This window comes from Uloborus diversus, chromosome 10 (assembly GCF_026930045.1).
Source record: "Uloborus diversus isolate 005 chromosome 10, Udiv.v.3.1, whole genome shotgun sequence".
In the NCBI taxonomy this organism is placed as follows: Eukaryota; Metazoa; Arthropoda; class Arachnida; order Araneae; family Uloboridae; genus Uloborus; species Uloborus diversus.
Genome location: NC_072740.1, coordinates 27006164 through 27034057, shown reverse-complemented (window position 1 = coordinate 27034057; position 27894 = coordinate 27006164). Strand labels below are relative to the sequence as shown.

General features: G+C 31.8%; 1 protein-coding gene across 1 annotated transcript in view; it reads right to left on the bottom strand.

Annotated features, from left to right (window-relative positions):
- LOC129231391 (serine/threonine-protein phosphatase with EF-hands 2-like) overlaps positions 1-27894 on the bottom strand; it is a 162996-nt gene that overhangs the window by 71961 nt on the left and 63141 nt on the right. Inside the window, exons 4-5 of the mRNA XM_054865694.1 lie at positions 23250-23416; positions 11608-11769 (exon numbers count right to left, since the gene is read on the bottom strand). Coding sequence (XP_054721669.1) covers positions 11608-11769; positions 23250-23416 — 329 coding nt within the window. The remainder of the gene's footprint in view (positions 1-11607; positions 11770-23249; positions 23417-27894) is intronic.

The following is a 27894-nucleotide window of genomic DNA, read 5'->3' as shown; positions in this document are numbered from 1 at the left end:
AATGCTTTTGTATATCGTTGAAAATTAGCAAATAGTGCTACTTTCCTTTCCAATAGCCTTCTTTTTTTAAAAAAAAGCCAGCTCATTGTGAAAACGACTGCATGATTTTGTGATATTTTTGCACACTTTTTCCAAGTATTTGAGAATTTTTAATTTGAATTATTTTTGTAACTAATGTAATGTTACATAAACTGCCGTCTTCATCCTCTCACGTCCCCGGGTTTTTTTAGTTATAGCAGGAAATCAGCAAAATATATTTTTAAAAATAATTGAATAAACTTTTTTTTGAACCTTTCAATGTCAGAAGAAATTTTTGTTCTAAAGAGCACTTGAACCACTGAGCGATTTCGGGGAATAAAAGTTTACATGACACATGTCCATATAGGCACATGCACTTTTAACATTAGAACTACAAACCAGGGTAGATACCTACCCCACGTAAATTGGGAATTCATCACTTTTGGAGATGTTTTCGGCATTTTTATCTATTGAAATCATTTTCACCAACTATACCTTGATAAAATTGAATTTGCTCTTCACCGTTTTCTTCGGCATGAAGAAAAAAAAAATCATGTACTTATGAGTCAGATTACTGCTTTCAGAACACTTTTACGAACAACAAAAACCACGTGGATTAAATATTTCCCTCGGTTTGTAGTTTTCAAGGTAAAAATGGCTTTGTACTTATATATATATATATATATATATATATATATTAGGGTGGTCCTTATTTTTGAAATTCTAGATATTTTATACGACGCCCCCTCAATTTGTTCCATTATACAAATAAATGATCCATGCAAAATTTTAAGTCAATCCATGAATATTTAACACGTGCCCCTAGGGCCCACTTTTTTGAGTTTTGAAGAAAAAATTGCGGATTTTCTCATTTTTATGTAAAAATATTCCTAGGTTTCATATTTAAAGTAATTTTGAACATCAATAGATGTTGCTACTTCCAGACCAACCATTCTCTCACTTTCATTCTGTAAAATGTTACATATTACATAGGGTACAAGTACACCAATGGCCTTGGGGCAGGCATACCGCTATTCGCGCTCGTTTCAAACCAAGCGGCAGGGGAACATTTCTTTCCACCGAGATGTACACAAGGGATTCTAAAGGCCATTAATGAATGGCCTAGGCCATTTATGAATGATTTTTGACAACAAAAAATTGCCTCCTCCAGGCTTTGGGTGTGTTGATTTAGAAAATTTTCTGTGTATGTAATAGGTGTGGCAAATAGGGTCACTAGGTTTCCATGCTATAAATATAAGTAATGACAATTATATTTTAATTCGCTGTTCTTTAGTTATATACTTAAATGTTTATACATTCTCATAATTTAAATTTTGAAAAATCCTCGATTACCCTACCATAAAAATAAACTCTATTTTCCATATCTAAAATATAAATTAAAAAAAAAATTCCAGATCGGTATAATGTAAAAATCTATACTTTAAACTGTCTTCTATTTCAGTACATAGTCATTTATTATCATCAAATTCCTCTTGCATTTCACAAGATTTAGAAACCGAAATGGGTATCTATCCTAACCTGTTGAACCTTTTTTTCTATATCTGGTTTACCACAACGCAAAAAATCTTGACAACTATTGAGATCTGCTCGCATTTCATCAATGTTAGACAAATGCCATATTAGGGACAAAGTTGCTGCTCATTTATTAACAGCCTATGTAGATGCAGTAAATTTAAATCCAAATAACCTTATGATCAATCGTACATCCCTTAAGAGAGCAAGAGAAAATCTTCGAGAGGTAAAATCAGATTTCATGAATTTAAATTTTGGTTTTTTATTTATTCCCTGGGATACAGAGCTACATCCAGATGTAACTGGAAAAAAACGCCCGATAGGCTTACTATGATAGCTTCAGGTTCCAATGTTGAACAGCTACTCAGAATTTCTGAGATATTTCTTCAGTTGTATATGATATCTTAGATGATTGCTCTTTATTGCTAACTGTTCAAGCTGTAGTGTTTTATACAGCGACTTACAATACCGGCCGTATAAATTGTGCATGCAATTTTTTAGAACAAAAGCTGAACGGTGATATATTGCATTTGTATTGCTATCATCATGCACTTGAAATCGTACTGCAGAGTGTCTTTAAAGAAGTTCTTGCCTTTCTCAGTTCTAGACTCGATATTCCATTATTTAAGCTCTTCAAAATTCAAAAATTACACATACCACTTAAATTCTAAAAGAAGAATTTGATGACATATTATTGTTCATAGAAAGCGGAATTAAGAAATATTACAGAGAATTCTCATAACGTGTAATAATATTTCTTGGTGAAGTCCTCGCTCCTACAGGGATATGTTTTCGGCAACCTGGAGCTTATCTGTGAGCCAGATGGGTGGCAAAAGGAATTTATTGTTTGAATATTTATATATTTAGGAAACAATTTAAATTGACCTTACATGAAGAGATTGCCTGTAAATGCTGTTTTACAGTTAAATGTTGTATGAAGATATAGTTTTTCGCAGCAACCCTTTATAGGCATTTTAAATTAATATAAAGTCTAGTGTCTAAAAAAATTACAGCGTACAAAATGATGACAAACATGCAGCAGAAGCAGTGTTTTGAAAATTCATAAATCACTTATGGTACTTAGGGGATGAACTAGTAGCTTTGTCCGTATTGAATGAAGGAATTAACTTTGAAGATAGGAAAAGACTACTTCAAAAAAATGCTTGCTGAATAGGAAGACGTGTATGATGACTGTATAAAAAATTTCAAATAACAGTAGATGATTTGGAATACTTTCTTAGTAAAGATCTTCCTCTTTACGGAATCAATTGCAAGTCAATAAAACTGTTTGATAAGTTACAAACACCAAAAGGTGTTTTCCTATTTGATCCTGATTCATGGCAAAATGAAGGAAGCTATTTAAAGGGAAGAGATATCGTTAAAATGCTGAAAGTTGTGAATGATACAACTGAAAGAGGAGCACAATTAATCGAAGAATTTCACAATCAATTTACCAAATATGAGTCACAAAAGCAATTTAGTATTTTACAGACACTCCAAGACTATCAGAAAAAAAAAATGCACACGATTGAGATACATTGAGAAAAGCGTACGATTAAGGTAAAGTTTCTAAAGCAAGATTTCATTCTTATTCAATGTAAAATCTTTAGACGATACAAAGTAATTAAAAAGATTAATTTTAGTGCTACCTCACTGTAAAAATATTTTGCAAGCATAGGAGAAACGATGTACGGGGTCTGAAGTAAAAACTCGAAGATTTGTGAGAAAATTATCAAAAGTGTTAAAGTTCAACGTCCTAGGGGCACGTGTTATTATTGACCGATCGAGTTCAAATTTTGCACCGATTACTTTTTATTATAGTGTCACAAAACTAGGGGGCGTCACTTGTTGAATTCCGAAATTTTTTTTTCCCATATAAATAAGGACCACCCTGATATATATATATATTCCATATGTTCCATATATGTCATTCCATGTATTGTATATATATGTGTCATTCCATAGTGCCTAACGTAACATTCGCAGCTGATTATCTAACTTTTTACATAAAACCTGAAGTAAAAAGAATTTTTTTTTGGTTTAATATGCAGATTTAAAATATAAAACGTGACTATTTTTCATTTCTACCAAGAATTTGAAGCAAAAGATTCGCTGTTATGTATTTTTTCAGCAAAAAAGGCATAGTGACTAACGTAACAATTTTGCAACCCTGAGAAACAATGCTTATGTTACGAGGCATTTTTTTCTGAAAGTTACGCAGGCATTTGAAATTTCACTGATATATTTGTAAAAGGTAATCAGTCTACTTTAAAAAAAATACTACATATTTATTACAGCAGATTTTTTTTTTTTTTTTTTTTTTTTTTTTTGGCCCTTAGTGGTACTTTTACGAAAGGCTGTGTGCGACTAACGTAACCATCGAATAACAAGCAATGCATACAAATAAAAACCTTTTGTAATAAACTCTTGCACTTACATTACTTTTACACGTTTTAGGAACCTTTTTACGGTGCATTATCGTTATTTTTTTACTTCTTTTTTTAAATTAATGTAAGAAATTGAATGGAAGGATTCGGTTTAACTAAACTCAATTTGAATGAACCAAAAAAAAAAAAAAATGCTTTTACTAACTGAATAACATTATTTTGGGGCTAATTAAATCCTAAATATCTCTCTTTTGAAAAGTTAACTTTATACAAGTCGATTGTTTCACCAAATTCTAGTATTCTGCCAATATACTAGTTATCGTCATACGGAACTCCATAGTACTTTTCGACGACATATTATTCTTCAAGACGACATATTATTCTCAAGGTTTACTGATTCATCGAACAAAGAATGTTGTATATCCTGAATCAAAATGTAATATTGAAAAAAAAAAAATGTTCAAACATTTTTCAGAATGCATTTTATTTACAGATATCAGCGCAAAAGTTTAAATTTTTAACTCATCATTCATGCATTTCTGTAATATGCTACAGCAGCGTTTATTGTCACTGTATCATTTAATATCTTCAAATGTTTTCCAACTAGCTGCCATTACTTCATTTTAATAATTAGTGGAGATATTTTCTGAAAAATATAAAAGCTCTCCTTTGTTAAGATTGTCTTTCTATTTTTCAATTCTTTAGTTTGGATTCTTGTGTTGAATTCATATTCAGCAGAATACTCATTTTGCTTTATTTACCCTTCTTTAAAAAAAATAATAATTCTTCTTTTAATTGAAAGTATTTGTTTGTATTTGTTTTCAAAGAAGACCTTTAAAAAAGCTGTTTTAAGTAGACAGAAGGTCCACATTGTAACTTTACTAGATGTATTTTTCACCCGAAATATTTTTAATCAGTGTAGAATGTCTACTTCTTCAAAATTGTTAATGAAAATGTGACTAACATAACGCAAATATTTTCAGTGAAGTAACCAACTAATTAAAATATTTATAATGTATGCTAAAAGAACAGTCAATTTTGTTGGGCCAACCTCTAATCTTTTACAATAAACATAGTTATTTTAAAAAATTGCAAACATTTTTGCATTACTCAAGAAAACTAAGGCTCATGTTTTTTGCGTATGCTAAGCCTTTTCTACAACCTTGCACGTTTAGAGTCCGAAGAAAAACACCGAATGGATTTTTTGCAAAATGTTACTGGATTTATATTCTAGAAAGTATGCTGAATGAAATAATAGGTCATAGGGCTTTGTGATTTTTTTTTCTGAGGCTGAGGTTGACAGTTCTATGGATTGACCCAATATATAAATAAAGTTAAAACTATTTGCATCTCTTATTTCGACAAATATATTTGCGACAAGCTAAATTCAAGAAATAAAGTTAAAATTGCACAAATATCAATCAAAATTATAGACACATGTTTCTGAGTCACAGCTAATTTATTTATAATGCAAAAAGCCAACCGACAGAAGTTAACATAAGTAAACAAAAAAAGGGTAGTAATAAAATAACACATTTAGAGTTGCTTAACAAAATAAAATTTTCATTATCCTCACACATCGCACAACACAATTTTGCTGAAAATATTCCAAAGCATTTTACAATAATCAGAATATCTTTCCTTCAGATAGTTCATGAGAACTTCATTTCCTTAAAATTAATTAAAACTAACTGTCATATTTATAATACCCGTAGTGTCAACACGCTGGATTCCTTATCTATACCTGCTTTCACATATGTTTTAAACACAAATCAATTTAAACTTTCATAGTAGAGCAAAGCAGTTTCTTTTTGTCCCCACTACCTTTGAATTGCGCAAAATGCAAGCAGTTTGCAGCGTAGTCCATTACCAAAAGCAAGAGTGTATTATGAATAACGTCGGTAGTGCTCAGTTGTTGATAGATTTAAGATTGATAGATTCCTTAATGGAATTGCTGCAACATTTATTACGAAGACCATAACAATGGAGACTTAAGCTTTCCTAGATGAAACCGACGGGTATGACCTTTACGCGGCGTTTTCTTGAAGTTTCCTAACAATTGATTAGGTGCGCATAAAACGTGCTATGTATATTATTTCGAGTTTCAACTCGACGCACAATTGTTATAACAATTTAGAAATAAGTATATGGGACATATTTGGAAACAAGAACAAAAGGGATAATGTAATAATATTTATTCTTTTCTCATTGCAATAAATTACAAATTACGCTACGTTACACATATTCCCAGCACACATTGGGAACATGTTTGGAGCACTTTAGTTTGGAAAAAGAGCCTCAGTTGCCTAAATGTGCACTACAATGTGTTCTGATTGTGCTTCACTAAAAAGAAAGTACTGAAATGTGCTCCGAACCTGTTCCGCATGTGTTCCACTCAACATTTTTGCTAAATTTAACATTGGGATCAGAGCAAGAGTACATTTGAGAATAGATTGGGGACAATTTGGGTACTCTTGTGAAATCATCGCTTTGTCTTGTTATTCTGGGAGTAAATGGTTTCCCGTGCGATTTTTGTGATACAATTATGAGAGTTAATGTTTCTGAAAGGTATTGGCACGAGGAAAACGAATTCGGATGTTGGTACCCTCGAAAATGGGACAGAGGGGCGGTTATAAGTGCGCTGGGGGGGGGGAAACAAATTTGGATGCTGCTACACCCGAAAATGCTGCATGGGGACAGAAAGGGGGTGGAATTATAACTTCGCTGGAGGGCAAGTGGTTTTCCATTCCATTTTTGTGATACAATTATGGGAGTTAGTTTTTCAGAAAGGTATGGGTCCGTGGAAAACGAATTTGGATGTTGCCAATAACGAAAATGGTGCAGTGGGGCAGTTATAAAAGCGCTGGGGGGGGGGGGGCAAGTGCCATTCCATTCAATTTGTGTAATACAATTATGGAAGTTAGTTTTTCTGAAAGTTATTGGTACGAAAAAACCGAATTTGGATGTTGCCAACCCCGAACAAGGTGCAGGGGGCAGGGTGGGACGGTTATAACTGCATTGGAGAGTAAGTGGTTTTCCGTACAATTTTTGTCATACAATTATGAGAGTTAGTTTTTCAGAAAGGTATTGGCCCGAGGAAAACGAATTTGGATGTTGCTACTCCCAAAAATGCCGCAGCGGGCAGGGGGGTTATAACTACAAACATAAAACAGTTATATGTTCAACATTTCTCGGTTTATAACAAGTTCTCAAAGCGTAAAATGCTTAAATTCACCAATAACATTATTATAACGCATAAATATTCGAATTAAATTACAGACACGTGTTTCGGAGCTATTAAGAGCTCCTTTTTCATTGTAAAAGACGTGAGTTTATGAATGAGTTTATAATGATTTCTAGAGATGTTTCTTTCGGTTGCAGATTATAAAAAGTATTTTTGACCGAAACAAAACATTTATTGAAACTGTGACTTTTTTTTATTATGCCAACATTGTAAATTTTAGATAAAAGAACAGAAAAACTACATATTTTCTGTTACAATCATTTGCTGTCCAAAATATTTAAATAAAAACAGGAATGTAGAATTATATTTACAGAGATCAACACATAGGCACTCATTTGAGACCGTTTGAAAGAAAAGATACATTTCAATTAACCATTAAAATAAGTTTTTTATATACAAAACCATTTCAGAAGAATATTGGAATTTTTTTTTTTTTTCACTATGCCAACATTATAAATTTAAGGTAAAAGGTTAGAAAAACTGCATATTTTCCGTTACAACCATGTGCTACCAAAACAGTCAAATAAAAACAAGATTATGGAGTTTTATTTGTAGATATCAACACATAGGCACTTAGTTAACAATGTTTGAAAGAAATTATACATTTAGATAAACCATTAAAATAAGTTTTTTACGTGCTTGACCGTTTCAGAAGAATATAGCTATCAAGAATTTTGAACCATAAGTCAGCAAAGCAATACAAATGAATAACACCAATTAAAAATCCGTTTCACTGTCAGATTCATCAGAACTGCTACCTACTTTCAAGTTAAAACAGTAATTTGCATCATCCAGATCTAAACATTCGCACATGTCCGTGCTCGGAAATCCGCTGCGTCTGCATTTGCATAAAAGTGTTGAGCATTTACTTTTTTTTGCATGAGCATTTTACCAGTTCTAAAATCGACTGTGGAGCTGGTTCCATTCTGGTCATTTGGGGAACAAATCTGTTGTCATTCTTTTCCCAACCATAACCAGCATCTGACTGTGGAATCTTTGGACATGCAATGACATCATTTTGCCAAATCATGGCATGATAGTGTGCTCTCATGATAGCATAGCAAAGAGTCGATTGTGTTGGGGGCATTTTCGCTGATTCGGCAATTTTCATTTGAAATAAAATGAACCGAACAGAGCCAATTATCCGATTTGGAGCAGTTTGACATATAACGTTTACAAACATACCGCTCTAATGCAGCAAACATATCGTCAGAGGGCGTAGAATGCAATCCTAAATTTCCAAAAGCTTGCAAAATATTTGAATCACATTGCTGCAAGGCTTTCCAACAAGATAGTTTACCTTTTCCAGCAAACGCTCCAGTAGTGTCGCATCCAGTAAAGGGTTCGGATATTCGAATTTTTAGTCATTATAATTTATTTATTAGTAGATTTAAGCATTTTCAGCTTTGAAAACTTGTTTTAAACCGAGAAATTATGAATATATATCTGTTTTATGTTTGCAGTTATAACTCCCTCTCGCCCCTTGCAGTATTTTTGGGTGTAGCAACATCCAAATTCGTTTTCCTCGTGCCAAAACCCTTTAGAAATACTAACTCCCATAACTGTATCACAAAAATTGAACGGAAAACCACTTGCCCCCCAGCGCACTTATAACCGCTCCCTGCCCACCTGCACCATTTTCGGGGGTGCCAACATCCGAATTCGTTTTCCTCATGCCAATACCTTTCAGAAAAACTAACTCTCATAATTGTATCACAAAAATCGCACGGGAGCCAAAATTTGACCGTTTGCTCCTCCACTATGTACAAATAAAACTTCAACAGTTTTTTTTAAACTACCGGTCAATAGACTCTCTCAATATCCACTATAATATTAAAATCTGTTCGCGTCTGTCTGTCTGTCTGTCTGAAGATCGATCTTCTCGAGAACCACTGCGAATCGGGAGTCAAACGAGATACCGATCAATTCGAAATTTTCCAAAGAAAACAATAGGACCAATCTCATAATTGTACGACTTTAATTAGCGGAGATATTAAGTAAAACGTTAATTAACATAACGCTATTCAGGAATTTTTATTTCTTTCCTGTTGCCATTTTGCATATGGGTGAGCAAATAAAATTCTAATAATTGTGTCAAAAGAGATTTTTTTGGCTGCTGTCCAAATCTTAAAACAACGTTTCCATCTAGAATTTCATTTTTAATTAGTTTAAAATTGGTTGCTCTATTCGGACATTTATCGTCTGTCCTTTCTTATTTCTTCACATTCAACGTTCTTAACTCTTTTCAGCATATGAAAAATGTTTCTTTAGTAATGTTTATTAATTGTAGTGTAAGTTTATCATTCACAGGCCTCATATTTGGGTACATTTAGGATGTGCGACTAATTATGTTTATTTTGTTGGACTTTTTTCCGTCACATGGGTGAGTTTTCGAATTGTAATAAATCTCTTTTTCCTTCCTGTTTCGATTTTTGCAATACAGTTTGTATCGTTAAAAGAACACGTTAAATTAAGATTGTTTGGATTTCTTTAAGTGAAACAGAGTTGAACAAAAAAGATTGTTTTTAAGGATTTTAACTAAAGCTTAATTGGAATCTGATGGCTTGATATTAAATTAATGCTTATTGGTATTTAATAAGTCTTGGTGCTTTAGTTTCACGTAATCAATAAAAAAGTGTGTGTCATTTTATGTAAAAAGCTGATTGTAATTGTACATAAATATTTCAGATATATTCTATCAGATTTAATTCAGTTTAAAGTGAGCACATATTATAGTTGAGAATGCATATATTTTCATGTTTTGTGCTAATTGAAAATACTCATAACTTGTATTATTGATGAATATGATTAACGTTAAAGAGGTTTTTGCCAAAAATATGCTCTACTGGTATTTTGCAAACCTTGCATTACGCGTAATTATTTACTCCTTAGCGTTTTAGAAACTGATGTCAGAATAATACAAAAACATCAATTGAAGATCTCTTTCATTTTTTAAGTAGCCCGTGCAACGCCGGGCATGCAGGCTAGTGATAATAAGGAATCTTGTTGCAATGAATCGCTCTTACTAGGTGTCACAAATGCGCTCGAAAAAGATGACCTTCCCTAGTCAAATATCCGGCGGCGGTTGACCGCTGCCCCGTGAGATTGCTGGAATAAAAACAGCAAAATTACCGGTGTAGTTAAAATAGTGTTCCATAAGTGCTGTAAATGTGTCTCAAAAAGTGTGTTACAAAGTGTTCTAGTAGAAGAGATATGTGTCAGTGTCTGAAAAATGTTCTCTAATGCGTTTTGAAAACTTCAGAAGTCCCTTCACTGAATAAGGGAGCAAGTGTCCGTGTTGAAAAAGTGTTCTAAAAGTGCATTCACAGTGTTCTGGAAAAGGGAACAAGTGTCCGGTGTTCAAAAAGTGTTCAAAACGTGTTAGAAAATTTACAGTGCAATGAAAATTTTTTCTTTAGCATTTGTTGAAAAAAACAAACCAAAAAACATCACTTATCTGTTAATAAGCACGACTATCTTGGTAAAAGTTATAATTGCTTTTGGCAAAATATTTAATTTGCTTGGTTTTCTTGCAAACCCTATCGTAGGTAAAAATATATGATGAGATTTTCTGCAGACTTCCTTGGTTGACTAATGTTTGAGAGAATCACTGGCTCACAGCATAGAAAAGCGAATAATACTAATCATATCTGAAAAAATTATTAATTTTTATTATGTTATCTAGTAATTTCTGTGAAAGGAATCGGTTTAATAATGACTGCTTTTTATATCTTCTCTTTGTTTGTCTCTTCATAACAAAAACAAAAACAAAAACAAAAAAAAAAAAATAATATTTAAAAAAGAATCAAAAAGTACGAAGTATTTTAGAATAAGACTTAATGATTTTCGTACTTGAAAAAAATCTAAATTTAAACGAAACAGAGTTTCTATTTGTATGCCGGTTGCCTTCTGATCACATGAAAAGATTAAAAATTAGAAAATTTTGAATACGGGTACCTTGGATCAATCTCTGATGCACCTTAAAACGTTTTCCAGGAGAAATTTGAACTTTTTCATTTTCTTTTTTCTAATTTTAAACCAAAAATTACTTTTAAAAAACTTAGTTTCTATGCGAAGGAATAACCGTATCATTTCGAATTAGGTATTGCTTTAAATTCAGTCCTTGAACTCTTCCAGGAAGACTACTGAGAACCAAATCTTACCAGTGGACTTCTTACTCCATAACTTTCATCAACTTAGCACAATGGATATATTGATCAAATAAAAATAAGAAACAACGATAAGTGCTTTTAAATTGAGAACACTGTCTTTGAAAGAAGAAAATTACAGCTCAACAGTAGTTCCTGTGAATGTTACCGTTTTTGTAGAACATATATAATTGCAGTTGTTAAATAATTTTCTTATTATTGCTCCAAAATAAAATTAAAAAAAATATGTAAAAACTTACCAAAAGAGAAGACTTACTTTATAAAAAACGGTTAATAAATCCTCTAGTTTTCCATGAAGATCCCCACAGACAGTAATTTGTCTAGAATACACACTGGAAGCAAAATTGATATTTGGTTTGTATCGTAGGATTTTCCGTGCTCCATGAATTATCATCAGTACATATTTAGCATGAAGTTTCTGAAAGAAAATTTAAAGTAGATGCTTAAAAATACTTTTTAAGTAAAATACCGGAAAATTTTCTCAAATTTTGATCTAGTGATTTATTTTGAAGACCTATGTTGCTAACTAAAGAGGTTTTGAAAAAAGTTTATGAATTAATGTACGCACAAAAAAAGAAAAGAAAAAAAAAACTTTTTTTGTAAAAACGACTTTCCAAAAACAGCTTCCAATTGTAATGAAAATAAAATAAAAATCTCCCCCCTCCCGAAAAAAAAGAACTCAATTAAAAACTGCACAAAATCCCTCGCATTACAATGCGGATAACAGTCCTTAAGAGCATATGAAAGGTAATTGTCCAAAGCATAGTTTTGAGGTTTTTTCTCGCAAGTACTTTTCTACTTTGAACAACGACAAAGTCAAGTTGATTTCGTTCTAATACTGTAACGTGTATACATAATGGTCAAATTTAAAGATACGAGGCGAGCACTGTTCATCATGACTACATTGCCAAGATTGCAAAGTCTTCCTTCAAAATCTTCTACTCTACCATCATCATTATTTTGACAAATGGAGACATTTCGTACAGAATGTTTCAAGCTTTTAGTATTATCAAAAAAAGAATACTTTAAAACCAACAATAAATAAAGAAATCAGCAACGGATCTTGTTAATAAGTCTCTCGACCGGTTTAGACAAAGTCGTTCTTCATTACTATATCAAGTCATTTATTTGATTACTAATTCGATGATTTTCTCCAATTAGAGCTTGGAATGAAGATGTAAGTTTTCAAGACAGAAGAAGCACAACAGATGGGTTTTTTACACTAAATCTTGCTTTAAAGCGAATTGTAGAAGTACAAATTATGAAGACCATAGAAAGTTAGGTGATTTAATTTAGCTTAGTATGTTCCGTAAAAGAGATTGGATTCGAGATTTCATTAAGAAGAGGAAATAGGAAAGAGCTATGTTTTTCGATTGAATTTACGATACACCAAAGTAGTTTTGAAAACTTGAATGGCTACCATTTTTTGGTGAAGAGTGGCCTATCTCAACGAAAAACCTTGTTGGAAGTTTGGATTTTACGGTTTGTGAAAAAAAAAAAAAAGTAATGTTTAATTTGTAAAGAAACTATTGTATTAAAGTATACGGAGTTAGTAAATGTATTGCATGAATATTGTTTGTTTTTGTTGCTTTCATGAAATAGATAAAATGCTAAGTATATAATAACGCTTATTGCAACTCTCAAGAAAACTCGAGATCTAAATGTTAGCGAAACACTTGGATGTTCAACGCTTAGTTCAGAAATTTTAAAATACTGTTACATGACGCCTTCTTTGTCTTCTTTAATTTAACAGGTTAAAACCATGCACTGAGGAATACATACACTGTGTCACGTACGTGCATGTGTTCTCATATCTACTCGTACACCGTGGACAGCCTACAAGTTAAATTGAATCAATCGCATGTTACAGTAACTGTGGCACAAAAATGACATAGGACATCGTACTAGGCTGTCATGCCTCAGAGCTTGTGTATCGTCTCGTATATTCACGATAGAGGTGGCTAAGCAGTGTATTAAAACCTTTATTGATTTTTGACTTTTCCACCTACTAAATGATTAATTTGCTTTAATTTTGTTATCACTCCCTCAATGATATCCTTAGGTATATTCTGCCGTGTGCAGGTAAAGGGCAGTAACTGCAATGTTTTCATTTTTCATTTTTTTGCATTTTTGTCATCTGTTGCACATTATCTTTATCGTACAAGCTCGCTTATTTGTTTTCCGCTGAAAAAAGGAGCGAATAAAAGGTCTTATTCCAGCATTTTCCTATTGTTAGTATTGAATCCACCACACATTTCTTCAAATATCTCGAAAACACATTTCTGCAGATACTGCCGTTTACCTGCACACGGCAGTATTGTTAGGTAAGTTCATTTTTTTTTAGACAGCTCCTTTTTAGCGCCTTTTTTTTTACATATATAGATTGTATGTAGGGAAAACTTCTTATATGCATTATAAATATTAAATTATTATGAGTTGCATTCTAAACATTAAAAAAAATAAGAAAGAAATATATTGTATGTAAATATATACAGAGACACACACACACACACACACAAATATATACGATTTCAAAACTACATTAAACTTTATGTATTGCTGCAGTCTTCCTTTTATAATTTCAACAAAAGTAGTGCAGCACACGCATAGAAACCCTTTTACCTTTCACCAAATATCCAGGATAATCTTTCCCTCAATTATAAATTCTTTCCATATTCTTTCCAGGTAAATCTGTCCGCTCAAAATTGAAATTGTGAAGAGAAAACAAGGCGCTTTAGCTAAGCCGCTTGAAAGGAATTTCAATTAATGTCTGACAATCTCCTGTTACGACAAGCTTCAAGTTGTTAAGCCGGCTGATCCTGGAAGCGACTCTAGAATTTCATTATAAATAACCATAGTCAAATTATTCTGTCTTTATGTAGCCTAACAGGAACGTTTATCACTTCACTTTATTTACACAATAATTACTTTCTATTTTTAGGTATTAAAATGAAATCTGACAAAATGTCAGTAATTAAGCGAAATAAAAGACCTAATATTGCTTTGATTAAATAATTCACTTATTTTATAAATTAAGTCAGCGCATAGAAAACAAAATTACGTTCGTCAACTTGTTTTCTGATTTTGACTGAAATTCTTATTGTTCGTGTTATCAACTATAAGTTTTGGTAATTTTTTTGAATTTGGGTTATTCAGTATCAAATCAGCCTTAAAAGGTAAAAGAAAAGAGAGAAAAAACATTATCATTTCAATTTCAGCATACCAAATTTTTAACTAAATTAAAAATTCACTTAACTGAGCTTTGTAACCTGATTTGTGCTGAGAAATTTTTTTCGCATTGAGAAATATTGTGTTTTTTTTACTAAGGTGGACGAAAAGCAGTTGCAACGTGTTTTCTTCGTGTTTTTTTTTTTGCTATTTTATGACCACGATACCTTTGATTCATGTATAGTTTGGCTCTGATAAGAGAAATTCGGAAGAATAAAGAATTAAATGATTACATTTCTTAAAATAGGGGCGGCGAGGAAAACAGGTTGAGAAAGAGCAATAATGCTTAGGGGAGACTATTGTACCTTGAACCACTTCTAAAACTTTTTCGTTTTCAAAAAAAGAATGTGTGATTTTTATGGCTTTTAGTTATAAAAGCTTAATTTCAAGCCTTTTTGCATAAGTAAAAAAATATTTCGGATTATAAAAAAATATTTTTCTGTTTTTGTATATTTTTCACAAATTTTATGTAATTTGGTCCATGGTACATGATGCTCGTGTACCTTGAGACAGACCTCTTGTACTTGCTTAACTGCATAACTTACGTTGTATTCAAGTTTATTGGACCCACTTTCATTCAACTTTCTTAAATGCTTAATAATGGTTGACCTGCTCACTTTGAATACTTTTCCGGCCTCTCTAAAAATCATTTTTTTGTCAGGATCATTACTTCTTACTGCTTCAATATCATTTTGCAATGCCTCAACCTCTACTGGATCTCTCTTGATTCCTGTTTTACTTCGAGGCATGATGAAATCCTACTTAAAAAAAAAAAAAAAAAAAAAAAAAAAAAAAATCACACTACAACTTATTGTACCTTGATCCAGTGATTCAAGGTACAAAATGGAGCTTTGTTTCAAGGCACACGACCCTCGTGTTACACGAGGGTGCATGTTTATACAGAAGTGGCTACCCTAACCTAACAGCTACGCAAAAAGTAAAGACTAAATGTTGAATACACTTTACCGAGAGATAGGCAATAGATACAATGGTCAATCATTTGGGTAACACTAGTCTTTAAAAATCTAATTTCATTTAAGTAACACTGGAACTATTTACTTTTGTTTGCACAAATCACAAAACAATCACTGCCCACATGAAAGCTGGAGTTTCAACCTACAACTCACTCTGGCAGGTGGAGAGACTGTCATGGCTGACATAGTACCATGATTCCTCAATAGGTAAAAGCGCTAGTTGATTAAAGTGCATGGCGCAAGGTAAACCATGGTCAAGGTACGACAGTCTCCCCAACAAAGTTGGTATCATTACTGTACGGCGATCCATATGATTTTGTGTTTGTTTGATTAGACTACAGTAGTCTCTTATTTGTCTTAAATTATTTAGAAGTATTCTAAACTGTCCTACGCTTTTTATAATGAATCATCTTCCCATTTCGGGACACAGTGAATCGGAAAAATGACTAGTTCGAAAATGTTAAAGTCACTCAAAACAAATGCTCGTAATATGGTTATTCAACTCTGCAAATGTAGCAATTTCTCCTATTACTACTTTTAACTCCAATGTCTTTATTAACTTTCTCAAAATCCGGTCTCTTCTTATCAAAGTCAGATTATAGTATGGCTTCAATAACAAAACTTGTGACCTCGGGAAGATTAATTTCTGCTTGAGGAGAAACAGGAGGAATTCTTATATCAGCATACTTACATTGTGGTAAATAGTCATACTTCATCTTCCTAAGTTTCGCTGGTCTGACACTAGGTGTTGCCACCGGTGATATTTTTCCTGGTTGCAGTCAAGAACACTTTATTTGTTTAAGTTTCGTAAGTCTAGTTCACTGCGTTACCGTGATTGGGAGCACTGATTCTGATTTTTGCAAACTTGAGACTCTTTTCGATTTATTTGAATGTGTTTATTTAGCTGTATTTCAAATATTAGTTTAGATTAAGATGTAAACTGAATGATCTGAGCGTTTTTTGATGTTTAGTTTACTTTACGTAGAGCATGAAACCGCTATGTTGCCAAATATAATGTTCATATTTTCGTACCCCCTTTTTCATTTCCCTACCAAGATTAGAGTAAAAGACCTTGATCCAGATCATACTATGTGCCAAAAACTTTTTAATACCAACAGGGAGAAATATAGGTACATGGCTCTCAATACGTTTTGGATAAACGTAAAATGTGCTCCGGGGAGAAAAAAAAATAATTTCTAACGCTTGGTCAAAATAGGGTTAAAAAGTGAGACGCAACAAATGAAGAATGGGAGCACACAGCAGTGTTGACAACCTTGAAGACAATGGGTTCTAGATTCTCTAATACTTATGCATTAACTTAAAAAAAACATCGTACGAAATTTAGCAAGGAATTATGTTTAATTTAAGAAAGAAGAATAAGAAAAAAAAAACTGAAGGGCAAGAACGTGATAAGCCACACTTTTGAAAAAATGAAATTTTTGTTTTAAATGCTGCTTTGATAGTTGAAGTAAACGTGACAATTGATTATGTCATTGTCAGGAAAACGTATCTGGCTTTAGTATTGCAGAATGTAGAATGTATAATACATATATAAAAAATATTTGTAGAATTTTTCAAAAATTGGCCTACCGGAAAAAAACTAATGTGGCATATCACATTCTTGCCCCGAGCCCTACAACCATAAAAATAAATTGACAATCTTTTCTTGATGCATAGAAATTGAAATATATAAGTCCTTAAATACACGCCCAGCCAAACAATTGCATTCGTTAAAGTGCAAATATTCAGTAATTAGTGACACATTTCTCACTAACTAAGCTTTAATTCATATGCACCTTAAAATGGAAGCATCAATTATTTCGCACCTCTACATTAAAGCATTAATTATTATCCAGTAAATCATTAGCGAAAGCGTTGAGGACGTAATTGATCAGCTTATTTTCGTGCCTGCAGCATTTCAATGGGAAATAAATTCATTGTTTATGGCTGAAAAAATTCTGAGTTTTTTTAACTTGCATATAAATGAAAACTGATTGTATATTGATATTATAGATGCTAGTAAAGTTTCTAAATGTGATTTCCATAACTAAGTTCATTATTACTTCAAATTACTAATGAACTTAAAAACAATGGAAAAAACTAAAGTGCATTAATTCAAATCAAAAGGAATAAAATTAAGTTAAATTAATACCTTCGTGCATTAAAAATAAAATAAGAAATAACAACGTCAAATAGCGCAAATTGCGGAAATACAAAAAAAATGTTCACACATGTATACAAGCAAAAGTATACTTTTCTTTATTTATCACCAAAGCACTATTATAACAGTTAAAACTTAAGGATACGAGAATTTAAGATGAATATGTACACTAGATGACCAAAAGTATTGGGACACTTTCAAATTTTTGAAAGTATCCCAATACTTTTGGTCACATAGTGTATGTGATTGTAAAAATGATGTTCACTTATGTGTAATAGTTGGAAAATTGCGTTTAAAATGATGAAAAGTCTGAAAATGTTAAATAAAGTTCATATTCAGAACATGACAAGAGATGCATTTTTAAAATTACAACATAAAATATTTTATGCATTGACAATTTGAGAATATTTAAAAGATTGGTTAGTATGAAACAACAATGAAAAGTTATTTTCTTACTATATGCTGAGATTGCATAGACTAATTTTGTCCCTATTTCCTTTTGTTTTAGTACACACCTTTGTCACTTTATTTTTTTGTGAGAGTTTACGAAGGAAAGTAACACACGCAAATTTCCAAGACAAATTGTTTCACGGTACTAGTAAAGTAAGCTATTTTTGATTGATACTGGATGAATCGTAAACTTTTTCCTAAAAGTTTTTTTTTTTTTTATAAAAAAAAAAAAATTTAAAATCAATCTATAATAAGTATAAAAAATATCAATCTATAAAATCAATCTATAATAAATATTTAAAATCAATCTATGGTGAACAACTTTGTATTTTGACTATGATTGCTATACAGTAAAATCCCGTTACAACGATTTTCAAGGGACTGCAAATTTTGTTCGTAGAATCTCGTTGTTAATGGAATTCAAGCAATGAAGTGGAAAATAAATCAAAATTGCAAATCTAATTTATTGAAACGGATAAGTCTTCGTATTGGTATTCGTTGTAACGAGGTTTCCCTGTATGTAGTTTCACAGTTTGTCAAACTAAAGAAACTCAAGATCAGAGTTTAAACTTCATCTCAAAAAGGACTATCATAAACTATTAATAATCATTCATATCAACGGTATTGAAAACAATAATTACAATAATGGTTATTTTATCACAGGTAGTTATAAAAATAATGACGACTATAATGATGGTGAAAGACAATTCTTTCTTCTTAAGGATTTTGAAGAAAAGTTTGTAGCAGGGTGGTGCTAGATTTTGGAATTCAGTATGGGTGTTGAAACACAGAGTTAAAGGGGGAGATGTACAAAAGAAAGTAAAATCTTAAAATTTAACCTTCGAGAAAATAAGTTTGGTTTTTAAGATAAACACTTGATAAAAATATCAACTTTTACTTTATATTATTGCCACTGTTTGCGTTTCTCTACAATAAAGAAGAGTGTAAACAAAAAATCAAAATATACATTAAGACTATATTTTTATCGAGAAAACATGAGTAAGAATCATAGGTTTTAGAAACGTTACGGTTTAGTTTGTTATTTGAGTAAGCTCAACTGAATCAAAAATAAATAATCTCCAAATACAAAACCAAAAGAAAATCCCAATATTGTACTGATATAGTACAAAAACTAATAATAAATAAAAAAAAAACTGATCCAAAGGGATCATAGCTAGGAACAGTGGTGCTCAATCTTTTTTACCCGAAGGTCGCACTTTCTATCAAGGTGAATCTTGCGAGCCGGAACACACATAAAATTTGAATAGTAGAGGAATGTGGGGCAAAGTGAAAGAGTGAAATTTTCACTTTGTTTTTAGCGCCACCGATCCAGTAATATTTCAACCATGTAGTACCACATGTAGACTATTATAGTCATGAAAAAGTTATTTCTGAAGATCAAAGTGTATGATAATGCAAGCAATTTTCAAAAACTGATACTATCATTGTAATATTTTGCTGTAAGTCAAAAGTTTGTTTTGTTATTATAAAATGATAAAGTTTTTGATATCAGCATTTAAAACATGAATTTGGATCTACTAATATTCGGTGCAGTATTTATTTATTTAATATTAAGCTCATTTTTATTTTAAATGTTTTGTACAATTAGTGAAGTGTATGCGGGATAAAGTGGATGGGGCAAAGTGAAATAGTTCATTTCATTCACTTAATCAGTCAATTATAAAGTCACTTACGTATTCATTTACTAATTGACTCATTTGTTATTTCTTCATTTAATAGTTCACTTATTCATTCATTCACTACTTTACTCTCTCATTTATTATTTCTCATATATTAATCAATTGATTTATTCAATCATTTATTGTTTCATTATCTATACATTTATTTATTCATTCATTCATTCGTTCGTTCGTTCAAAAATATTTGTCACAATCAAATAAAAAGTATTTCGTTAGAAAAATATTTTACTTTTCACTTTGCCCCATAAATTTAAACGTAAAAAATGTCCACGTTTTTTTTTTTTTTTTTTTTTTTTTTGGAAATACTAATTTTCTGCTAAGAAAAAGAAATAATGTTTTAACGCAAGTTTTATTATGAAAAAACATTGTTCTTTCCTTATGTAGTGCAATTTTCAAAACAAATTGCACTACATAAGGAAACAGTATTTCGTTAGAAAAATATTTTACTTTTCACTTTGCCCCATAAATTTAAACGTAAAAAATGTCCATTTTTTTTTTTTTTTTTTTTGGAAATACTAATTTTCTGCTAAGAAAAAGAAATAATGTTTCAACGCAAGTTTTATTATGAAAAAACATTGTTCTTTCCTTATGTAGTGCAATTTTCAAAACAAATTTCAATTTGCTCCTTTTGAAAAAGTAAGTTATCTTAACAATTTCACTTTGCCCCACATTCCCCTACATATATTAAATTGAAGATAATCGATTGTTTTGGTAGATTATAGAACGCTGTTTTCGATACATAACACAGAACATAACAACGGGCAGGGGATGTACAGGGAGTTCCGTTTAACCTGCTAGACCTCTATTTTCGCAACTGTTAGTCCTAGATGCATACTTCCAATTGCAAGAATGTTCAAAATCAGATGCGGATTTAAGTTATGGAAAGTTTGAAGCAAAAATAAAAATGAGTCAAAAATACAAAATTTAACTTTATATACTTATAATCTCCATTGAAAACTATTACTGACACCAAAAACTTGACATTTGTGTGACCAAAACTCAAGGAGATATTCCAGTTCAAAGTTTTAAGGGACCATACAGAAGATGAGATTGCAACTTATCGCCCTTTCATAAGAATGACAAGTTTTCAAAGTTAAAAAAAAAAGGTATTTATATTTTTCATTGCTATTCAAAAGCTATTCAAAAATAAATGCAAATGATGTGATACTCAAAAATGCACTACAAAACCTTGAACAACTTGAAAAACCACATCATATATCGGTGAGTATTAGTCGTACTAATTTCAAATATTTTGTTTTGGAATTATTTTTCTTTGGAGATGATTTCCCTAAGTATAAGTTAGGGTACATGGGGCTCGTATAAACAGTTAAATTTGGTATTTTTTGATTCAGTTTTATTTTTACTTCAAACTTTTAATATCTTAACTCAGCGTCTGATTTTGAGCATTTTTGCAATTGAAAATGCGCATCTAATACTAACGGTTGCGAAAATAGAGGTTTTGCACTTTAAAACGGAACACCCTGTATATGAATCTATAACTTGGCCCTATATGATCCACGGGAAATGAATTTATCAAACCAAGATAAGAATGCTCTCAATCAAGTACCCTTTCAAAAAAAAAGAAAAAATTAAAATAGGTTTATCCTTTTAGGAGATACAATGCCACGAACAGAAGCACAGATACACACAATGCATGTCAAACTTTTGTTTTACTCGTTAGGAGTTAAAAACTGTAAGTGAAAGATTTTAAAATTTTAAGAACTAAATTAAGTATTTCTTGGGGTACTATCTTATATATTTACAGTAAAATCCTGTTACTCCGAACTTCAAGAGACCGCAAATTTTGTTCGTTGTAACAGGAATTTCATTGTAATGGAAATTAAATCGAGACTGCAAACCTATTTCGTTGAAATTAATATTTATTTTTATTGGTATTCGTTGTAACGATGTTTCACCGTATCATCTTAAATTCTCACTCATAAAAAATTTATACGAATAGCCGATTGGGTGATAAAAATATATGCTCCACTTTTTCCAGGTTCAGTTCATCTTTTCTTGTTTACAGACATGAATGATTGTTTTGTCATTCAATTTTTCTTGTGTCATAGTGGTGCGTAGGTGCGTCTAAAATCTTCTCACCGCGGTAAACTATCGTACTTATTGTATATAGAGGAAAAGGTGAAAAAATGGGCACAGGTGTAAATATGGGCATCTCTCCATACTGGCAAAGTTGGGTACTGAAGATTGGTGGTGAGGACTGTGCATGGTGCCATTTAATCAGTAGTTGAAAACATTCTTTCAAGTAGTGGGGATGCAGATTGAGTTATTCTGCAAATTGGTCTTTTTTGGACTACAAAGTATACGTAGAAACGCGCAGATGGAAATCGATGGTTATTAAACCACATCTAGAATCCATTCGATAAACACGCTTATAAGGTAAAAAAGCGTACTTAATCTTCTGTAGTTTAAGAGCAAGAAATTTTTGACAAATATCAAGCACCATATTTCTGTGTAAAATTAATCCTTTCGAATCAAAAACAGTCTTGTAAAACTCTGATCTATTACTGCAAGCCTTAGTTTTAGAAAGAAATTGCGAAGAAAAATCCAGATTTTTCTCACAATTTCTTTCTGGTTTCTTCTGCTTGCATGCGGTCATAAGCAGTCCCATAAATGTTTTTGAAGGTGTTTGAGCCCCACAACACTTTCGGAGACGGCGTTCCTGGTGGTAGTTTCGATATGAGAAAAATCTTTAAATCAAAATTTGGATTTTTACATACAATTTCTCAAACTACATCACTTTACTATTTAGTATTAGTTACCTTGGAATATTCTTCTACATTCACATAAGTATGATTATCTATTATATCTTCATACACAATGGAAGCTACTTTCTTTTGATGACCCTACTCAAATACAAGATATAGTTTTCTTATGGGCTGTTGTAATATATACATCCTTTATGAAAGGTTTATCCCTAACATAACTTTTCACGATACTAATGTATTTTATAAACGAAACTACGACTGATCCAGTTTTGAAGTATCGTTTCCAACAACTGTGAATCCAATATTTCTTAATGTATTGGTTTAGTTTTTTGCTTTCAACTATTCGGAAGATCCTATGAAATTCGATTGCGACTTTTTTAATATCTTGCACTAAAAGTTCGATTTGGATCTGTGAATCATAAAGTCTTAGTAAATTTATCTCTGTATTTAGTAAATTTATCTCTGAAATGCGCATACGGCATTCAACTTAGCACAAAACACTAAATGCTAATGCGTCAAATAATAATTCAATATGGAGATTCAAAAAAAAAACATTATGAAACCAGCTTTTTTTAACGACTAGTAACTTTCAAGCCAACTATTTTGATATTTAGACTTCTAAAAAATAAGTGAATAAATAGCTAAAGTCAACTACGTACCCTTCGTGACTTGAAATATTCAGTGAGTTTAACTATCGTTTCAGCTTTCATCGGAAGTTTTAATTTGAGACCTCTGTAACCCTCTTCTAGTCGTATAGTATCTGGATTCGTATTTTCCCACAAATCCTCGTCTTCACTATCTGGCTTCACAAGCAGAGGATTTTTACCTGAAGAATGGGAATAAAACATATATAATACATTGCCAAGATTCAAAGTGTTTATGCTATGAACGAAAAACAATTAATGGAATATGAAAGAACGTTGGTGAATGAATTTACACAAGACTTGACTTTTTCAAAAAAAAAATGTTTCTTTCTGAAAAAGGTACTTAAGTTGTTGCTTAGAAAGTGCAAGGCTTCTGATTTGTTTTTTTTTTTTTTTTTTTTTTTTAGCTGCATGGACTGTTTGCATGACATTTTTATCCTATGATATGTCTGTAAAATACAATCAAAGCATCGAATTCTTTTCAATCCTCATTTTTAAAAAATATTTTTCTAGCTATTCAAACAAATTATTATGACTTATAATGAAGATATTACTTTTCACAATAAAATTTCATCCGCCAATAGTTTCACATTTTTTAATCAATTCACCATCGAGAGAAATGTACTCGATTCATTTATGTCTTTCATAAAGCTCTAGATTAGCAGTCGCCAGTTGCCAACGGGCTGCCATTTCACTGAAAATGAATACCAAAAAAAAAAAAAAAAATGTAGTCCTAGTGCGAAAAGTGTTGACCATGTGTTTCTTTATTTGCTAAAATAATATCGTGCAATCTGCAACACGCTTCAAATATCCGTCCGTTCAACGTGTCAGTGGACCTTAGTCGATCCCTCCTTAGGGCTAAGGAAACGTATCATTTGAATATCATTGAGATATATTCATTTAAAGTAATAAAATCAACAATTTCTGAGGTGTTTAAGTCAATTCGTCTTTTAAAATGGTCCATTTTTACTATCCTTTTTTTAGTAAATAGTTTGTTTTTCCGTTTACGACCATTTACTTTTGCTAATTCTCTGAAAAAACAACGTTTCAGGCGACGAAAATTTCTGACTCATAAATAAACCAAGATGAGCAGTATTTGTTCTCATAATTACTTTCATTCAGTTTTTTCTAAATACAATTGTTATGTCTCAAACATTTGCGAAATATTTTCTTTCGTTGCACGTTTTATACTCAAAACTATAAGTATCCATTGGATTTTTGGTTTGATTTTTGTAGTGTATCATAATCTCTTAATTTGTTGCTAATATTACAAATAGAGAATAAGTGTTTCCTTTTTGCTGTGAATACATACATTTTTAATAAAATATTTAAAAAAAAATTTAAAATCTAAAGACTTTCATCAGCTTGATTCCCACTAAAAAGTATGAAATAAAATAAGTATTTAATTTCTTGATTATAATGCTCAAAAAATACAGTTCATCTTAATATACTTATAATTTACGTTAATGCTATTTGATAGAAGAAACAGGCGGTATATTGTTTAGTACGAACAGCTTTTACTATACCGCCTATTTCTCCTATCAAATTTTTAATTTAAATTTTACTGACTGCTTTAGCATTAACGTAAATATAAGTATATTAAGATGAACTGTAATTTTTGAGCATTATAATCAAGAAATTAAATATTTATTTTATTTCATACTTTTTAGTGCAAATCAAGCTGATGAAAAAGTCTTTAGATTTTGAATTTTTTTAAATTATTTATTTCAAAGTTTTTTCGTTTTATTATTTAAAACGAAAAAACTTTTGTACGAAAAAGTTAAAACGAAAAAGCATACATTTGTATTAATATCTTATATTTAGCTTATGTAATAATTTAATGGCTAAAATCCACAACTCACTCCCCTTTCTTCCGCTGGCCACATATCTTCGTCTCTCGGCCTGTTACCACACGTCCCTTTTAAAAGTCCGTTCTAAACGTCTTTACAGCGGAGTGGCCTGACGCAGTGTGCCGTTAGCACACGAGGAATCTCACATAACTAAAAATATTTATTTTAAAGGCCTATATTTAGCTTATATAATTTAATTGCCAGAACCTATAATGTATGCTTGCTTAGGTTTAGCCTTGAAACTTATGTGCGAAATTTAGTAACTAAACTTTAGTTTTATGGTTACTATTATTTCATTGTTTCTGGCAACAATTGAAAAGTGGAAGTGTGTTAAGTTTAACTGAGCGAAATTTAATCCGGCAACCGGAAGCAAAGTGTGAAAATTATGACGGAGAAAGCAAGTACAGAAAAAGTCTTTAATTAATAATTAAAAATGGCTACCAAAATTGAAAAAGCAGCTACAATTTTTCATGACTTTGGTAGCTAGTGGCTACAATTCAAAATTCGTAGTCTAGAACTTTATTCCTTCGTTGTTATTTCATACAAACACTTTCAATGGTTAATAGAAAATCTTCTTTTAAAATCAAGTTCTTGGGTAAAGTGATTTTAATTAGCTTTCTCATTATTTCAACAAACTTTTTTAAACTGTAACACTTCAATACGTTCACAGTACTTTCATTATAAAAATTAAAAAACAGGAATTTTTCGTAGAATATTGTTTAAAAATTAGAAGCTATATTTAACCTAATTTTGCTATTATTTTTTACCTCTAATGCGTCAGTAATGGATGAACTAGATTTTGGGTATTAGATAGATTATAACGCAATCCTCTTTGAGATACTTTCCTGGGTAGCCCTGCGTTTCACTAAAATATTGGTTCAATGTGCAGTAGAACCTCGATCATCCGGATCTCTGGTTTATCCGGATCAAATTTGTCCAGTTAAAAAAAAATGTATCGACTCAAATAATAATTGTAAGTTATGATCTCAAGAACTGAACTATAAATGCGCCAAATATTCGCTCCTTATTGTGATTAAATGTACAATTCCTGCATAAGTAGTGTAATAGTTTCTAGTTATCACATAACTAATATGGCGTATTTGGAGTGTTAGTCCGACACCACTGCAGCTAAACTAAAGCGATGAAGTTTGAGTGTAACAATCTTATATAATTTTGCTAAACGGTATCGTTTTTGCTTTAATAAAAGATAAGTCTGCTTATTTGCGAATGTGTTTTGCTTTTTACCCATATTACACGGATTATCCGGATTTTCGTTTTTCCGGATGACTTTTGGTCCCAGTTAGTCTCGATAAACGTTGTTGTACTGTATTCCAGAATTTCTAGCTGTGTGAATGGTTTGGAGATTTCTGGTTAAAAATGTTGGGATTAAATATTGTGATGATCAACGCGGTTGCGTACGCTTAGTTCCAATAACGGTTAGCATAAAAGGATATCCCGGTTTTAAAAATTTATATTTCATAAACTATTACACTTACCGCTATAAATGATACATCAAAATAAAGGCAATATGTAAAAGTTTTTTTTTTTTTTTTTTTTTTTTTTTTTTTAACGTGCGTAACTTCTTAAATGTGCACGTTCCGCTCTAGCGCAGCCAGAAATTCCTTCTGGAAGGGTTTTTTGCTCATAAGTCCTTACAAGTGTATTAACTACTGTATTAGGATTGGAAACAATGTTAAACCTAAGACCTCTGGGTTGGGGGTTTACCCCCATCCCCCCCCACTTCGCTGCGCCACTGACGTTCGTTCCACAATGCTGGATTGGCCGTGAGGTGATGATTTACCCTTTACGCGTTAGCCAGCCAGATCCCCAAACCTAACTCCATGTGATTTTTTTTAATGAGGTTTCGTCAAAGACTATGTATATACACCACCATTGCCAACAACATTGCAAAAACTGAAAGATCATATTTGTGTAGCTACGAAAAATTGACAGTGTAATACTCCAAAATGTCGGTTATAGATGTGTGTCGCGTTACGAAAGGCACACACATCGAACATTTGTAAGTGGAAAAAAAACTTTCACAGTTCATCTTTATTTTTATGTATCATTTATAGTGAGTGCTAAGTGTAATAGTTCATGAAATCTAAATTTTTAATACAGACTACTATTTTATGCTAACCCTGTAACAATAATGAATTTTAAAAAAAACTTCATCAGTAGGAATATTTTTCCCGTTAAAAAATAATCTTGGAAAGTTGGAAGAAAATCATCGAGTCTACATTAAGTTGAGAAAACTTATCAAAACTATCGAATAAGTTAATTTGTGAAATGTCGGCTGGGTGGCGTGGTGGTAAGGCGTTGGTCTTCTACATCTTGGTCCTGGGTTCGATTCGGGATATAGAAAATCGGCAGCGCCCATGTCGCGTATAATTATGCGGCGTATAAGAGATTCTTTCCGTAATCTTTTGGCGTTGAGTGCGTTCGGCAAAATTAAAATCCCTAGTTCAGTTTCGCATCGAAGAGAACCCAGGTGCCTCAATCAAGTGGAAACTGGATGTCAAAATTATCTCTGCCTTTAACATCCGCACCTAATGATGACACATGAAAGATTGGATGACATATCGAGGTACCAATATGCCACTAGAAAGAAAGAAAAAATTTATGCAGTGGCGGTGAGTAGCCTAGTGAATGAGGTATAGTTCACGGATTTTGGATGATCCTGTGTTTGGCGAGCGTCATCGCCAAAAAACCCACCGTATACGTAATCGTTAAATCAGTGGGTTCAAAAGCACTTTGGTTGGTCGTTAGCGATTGATTTGGGTGCTGGGTTCTCGAAATTTTTTCCTCTG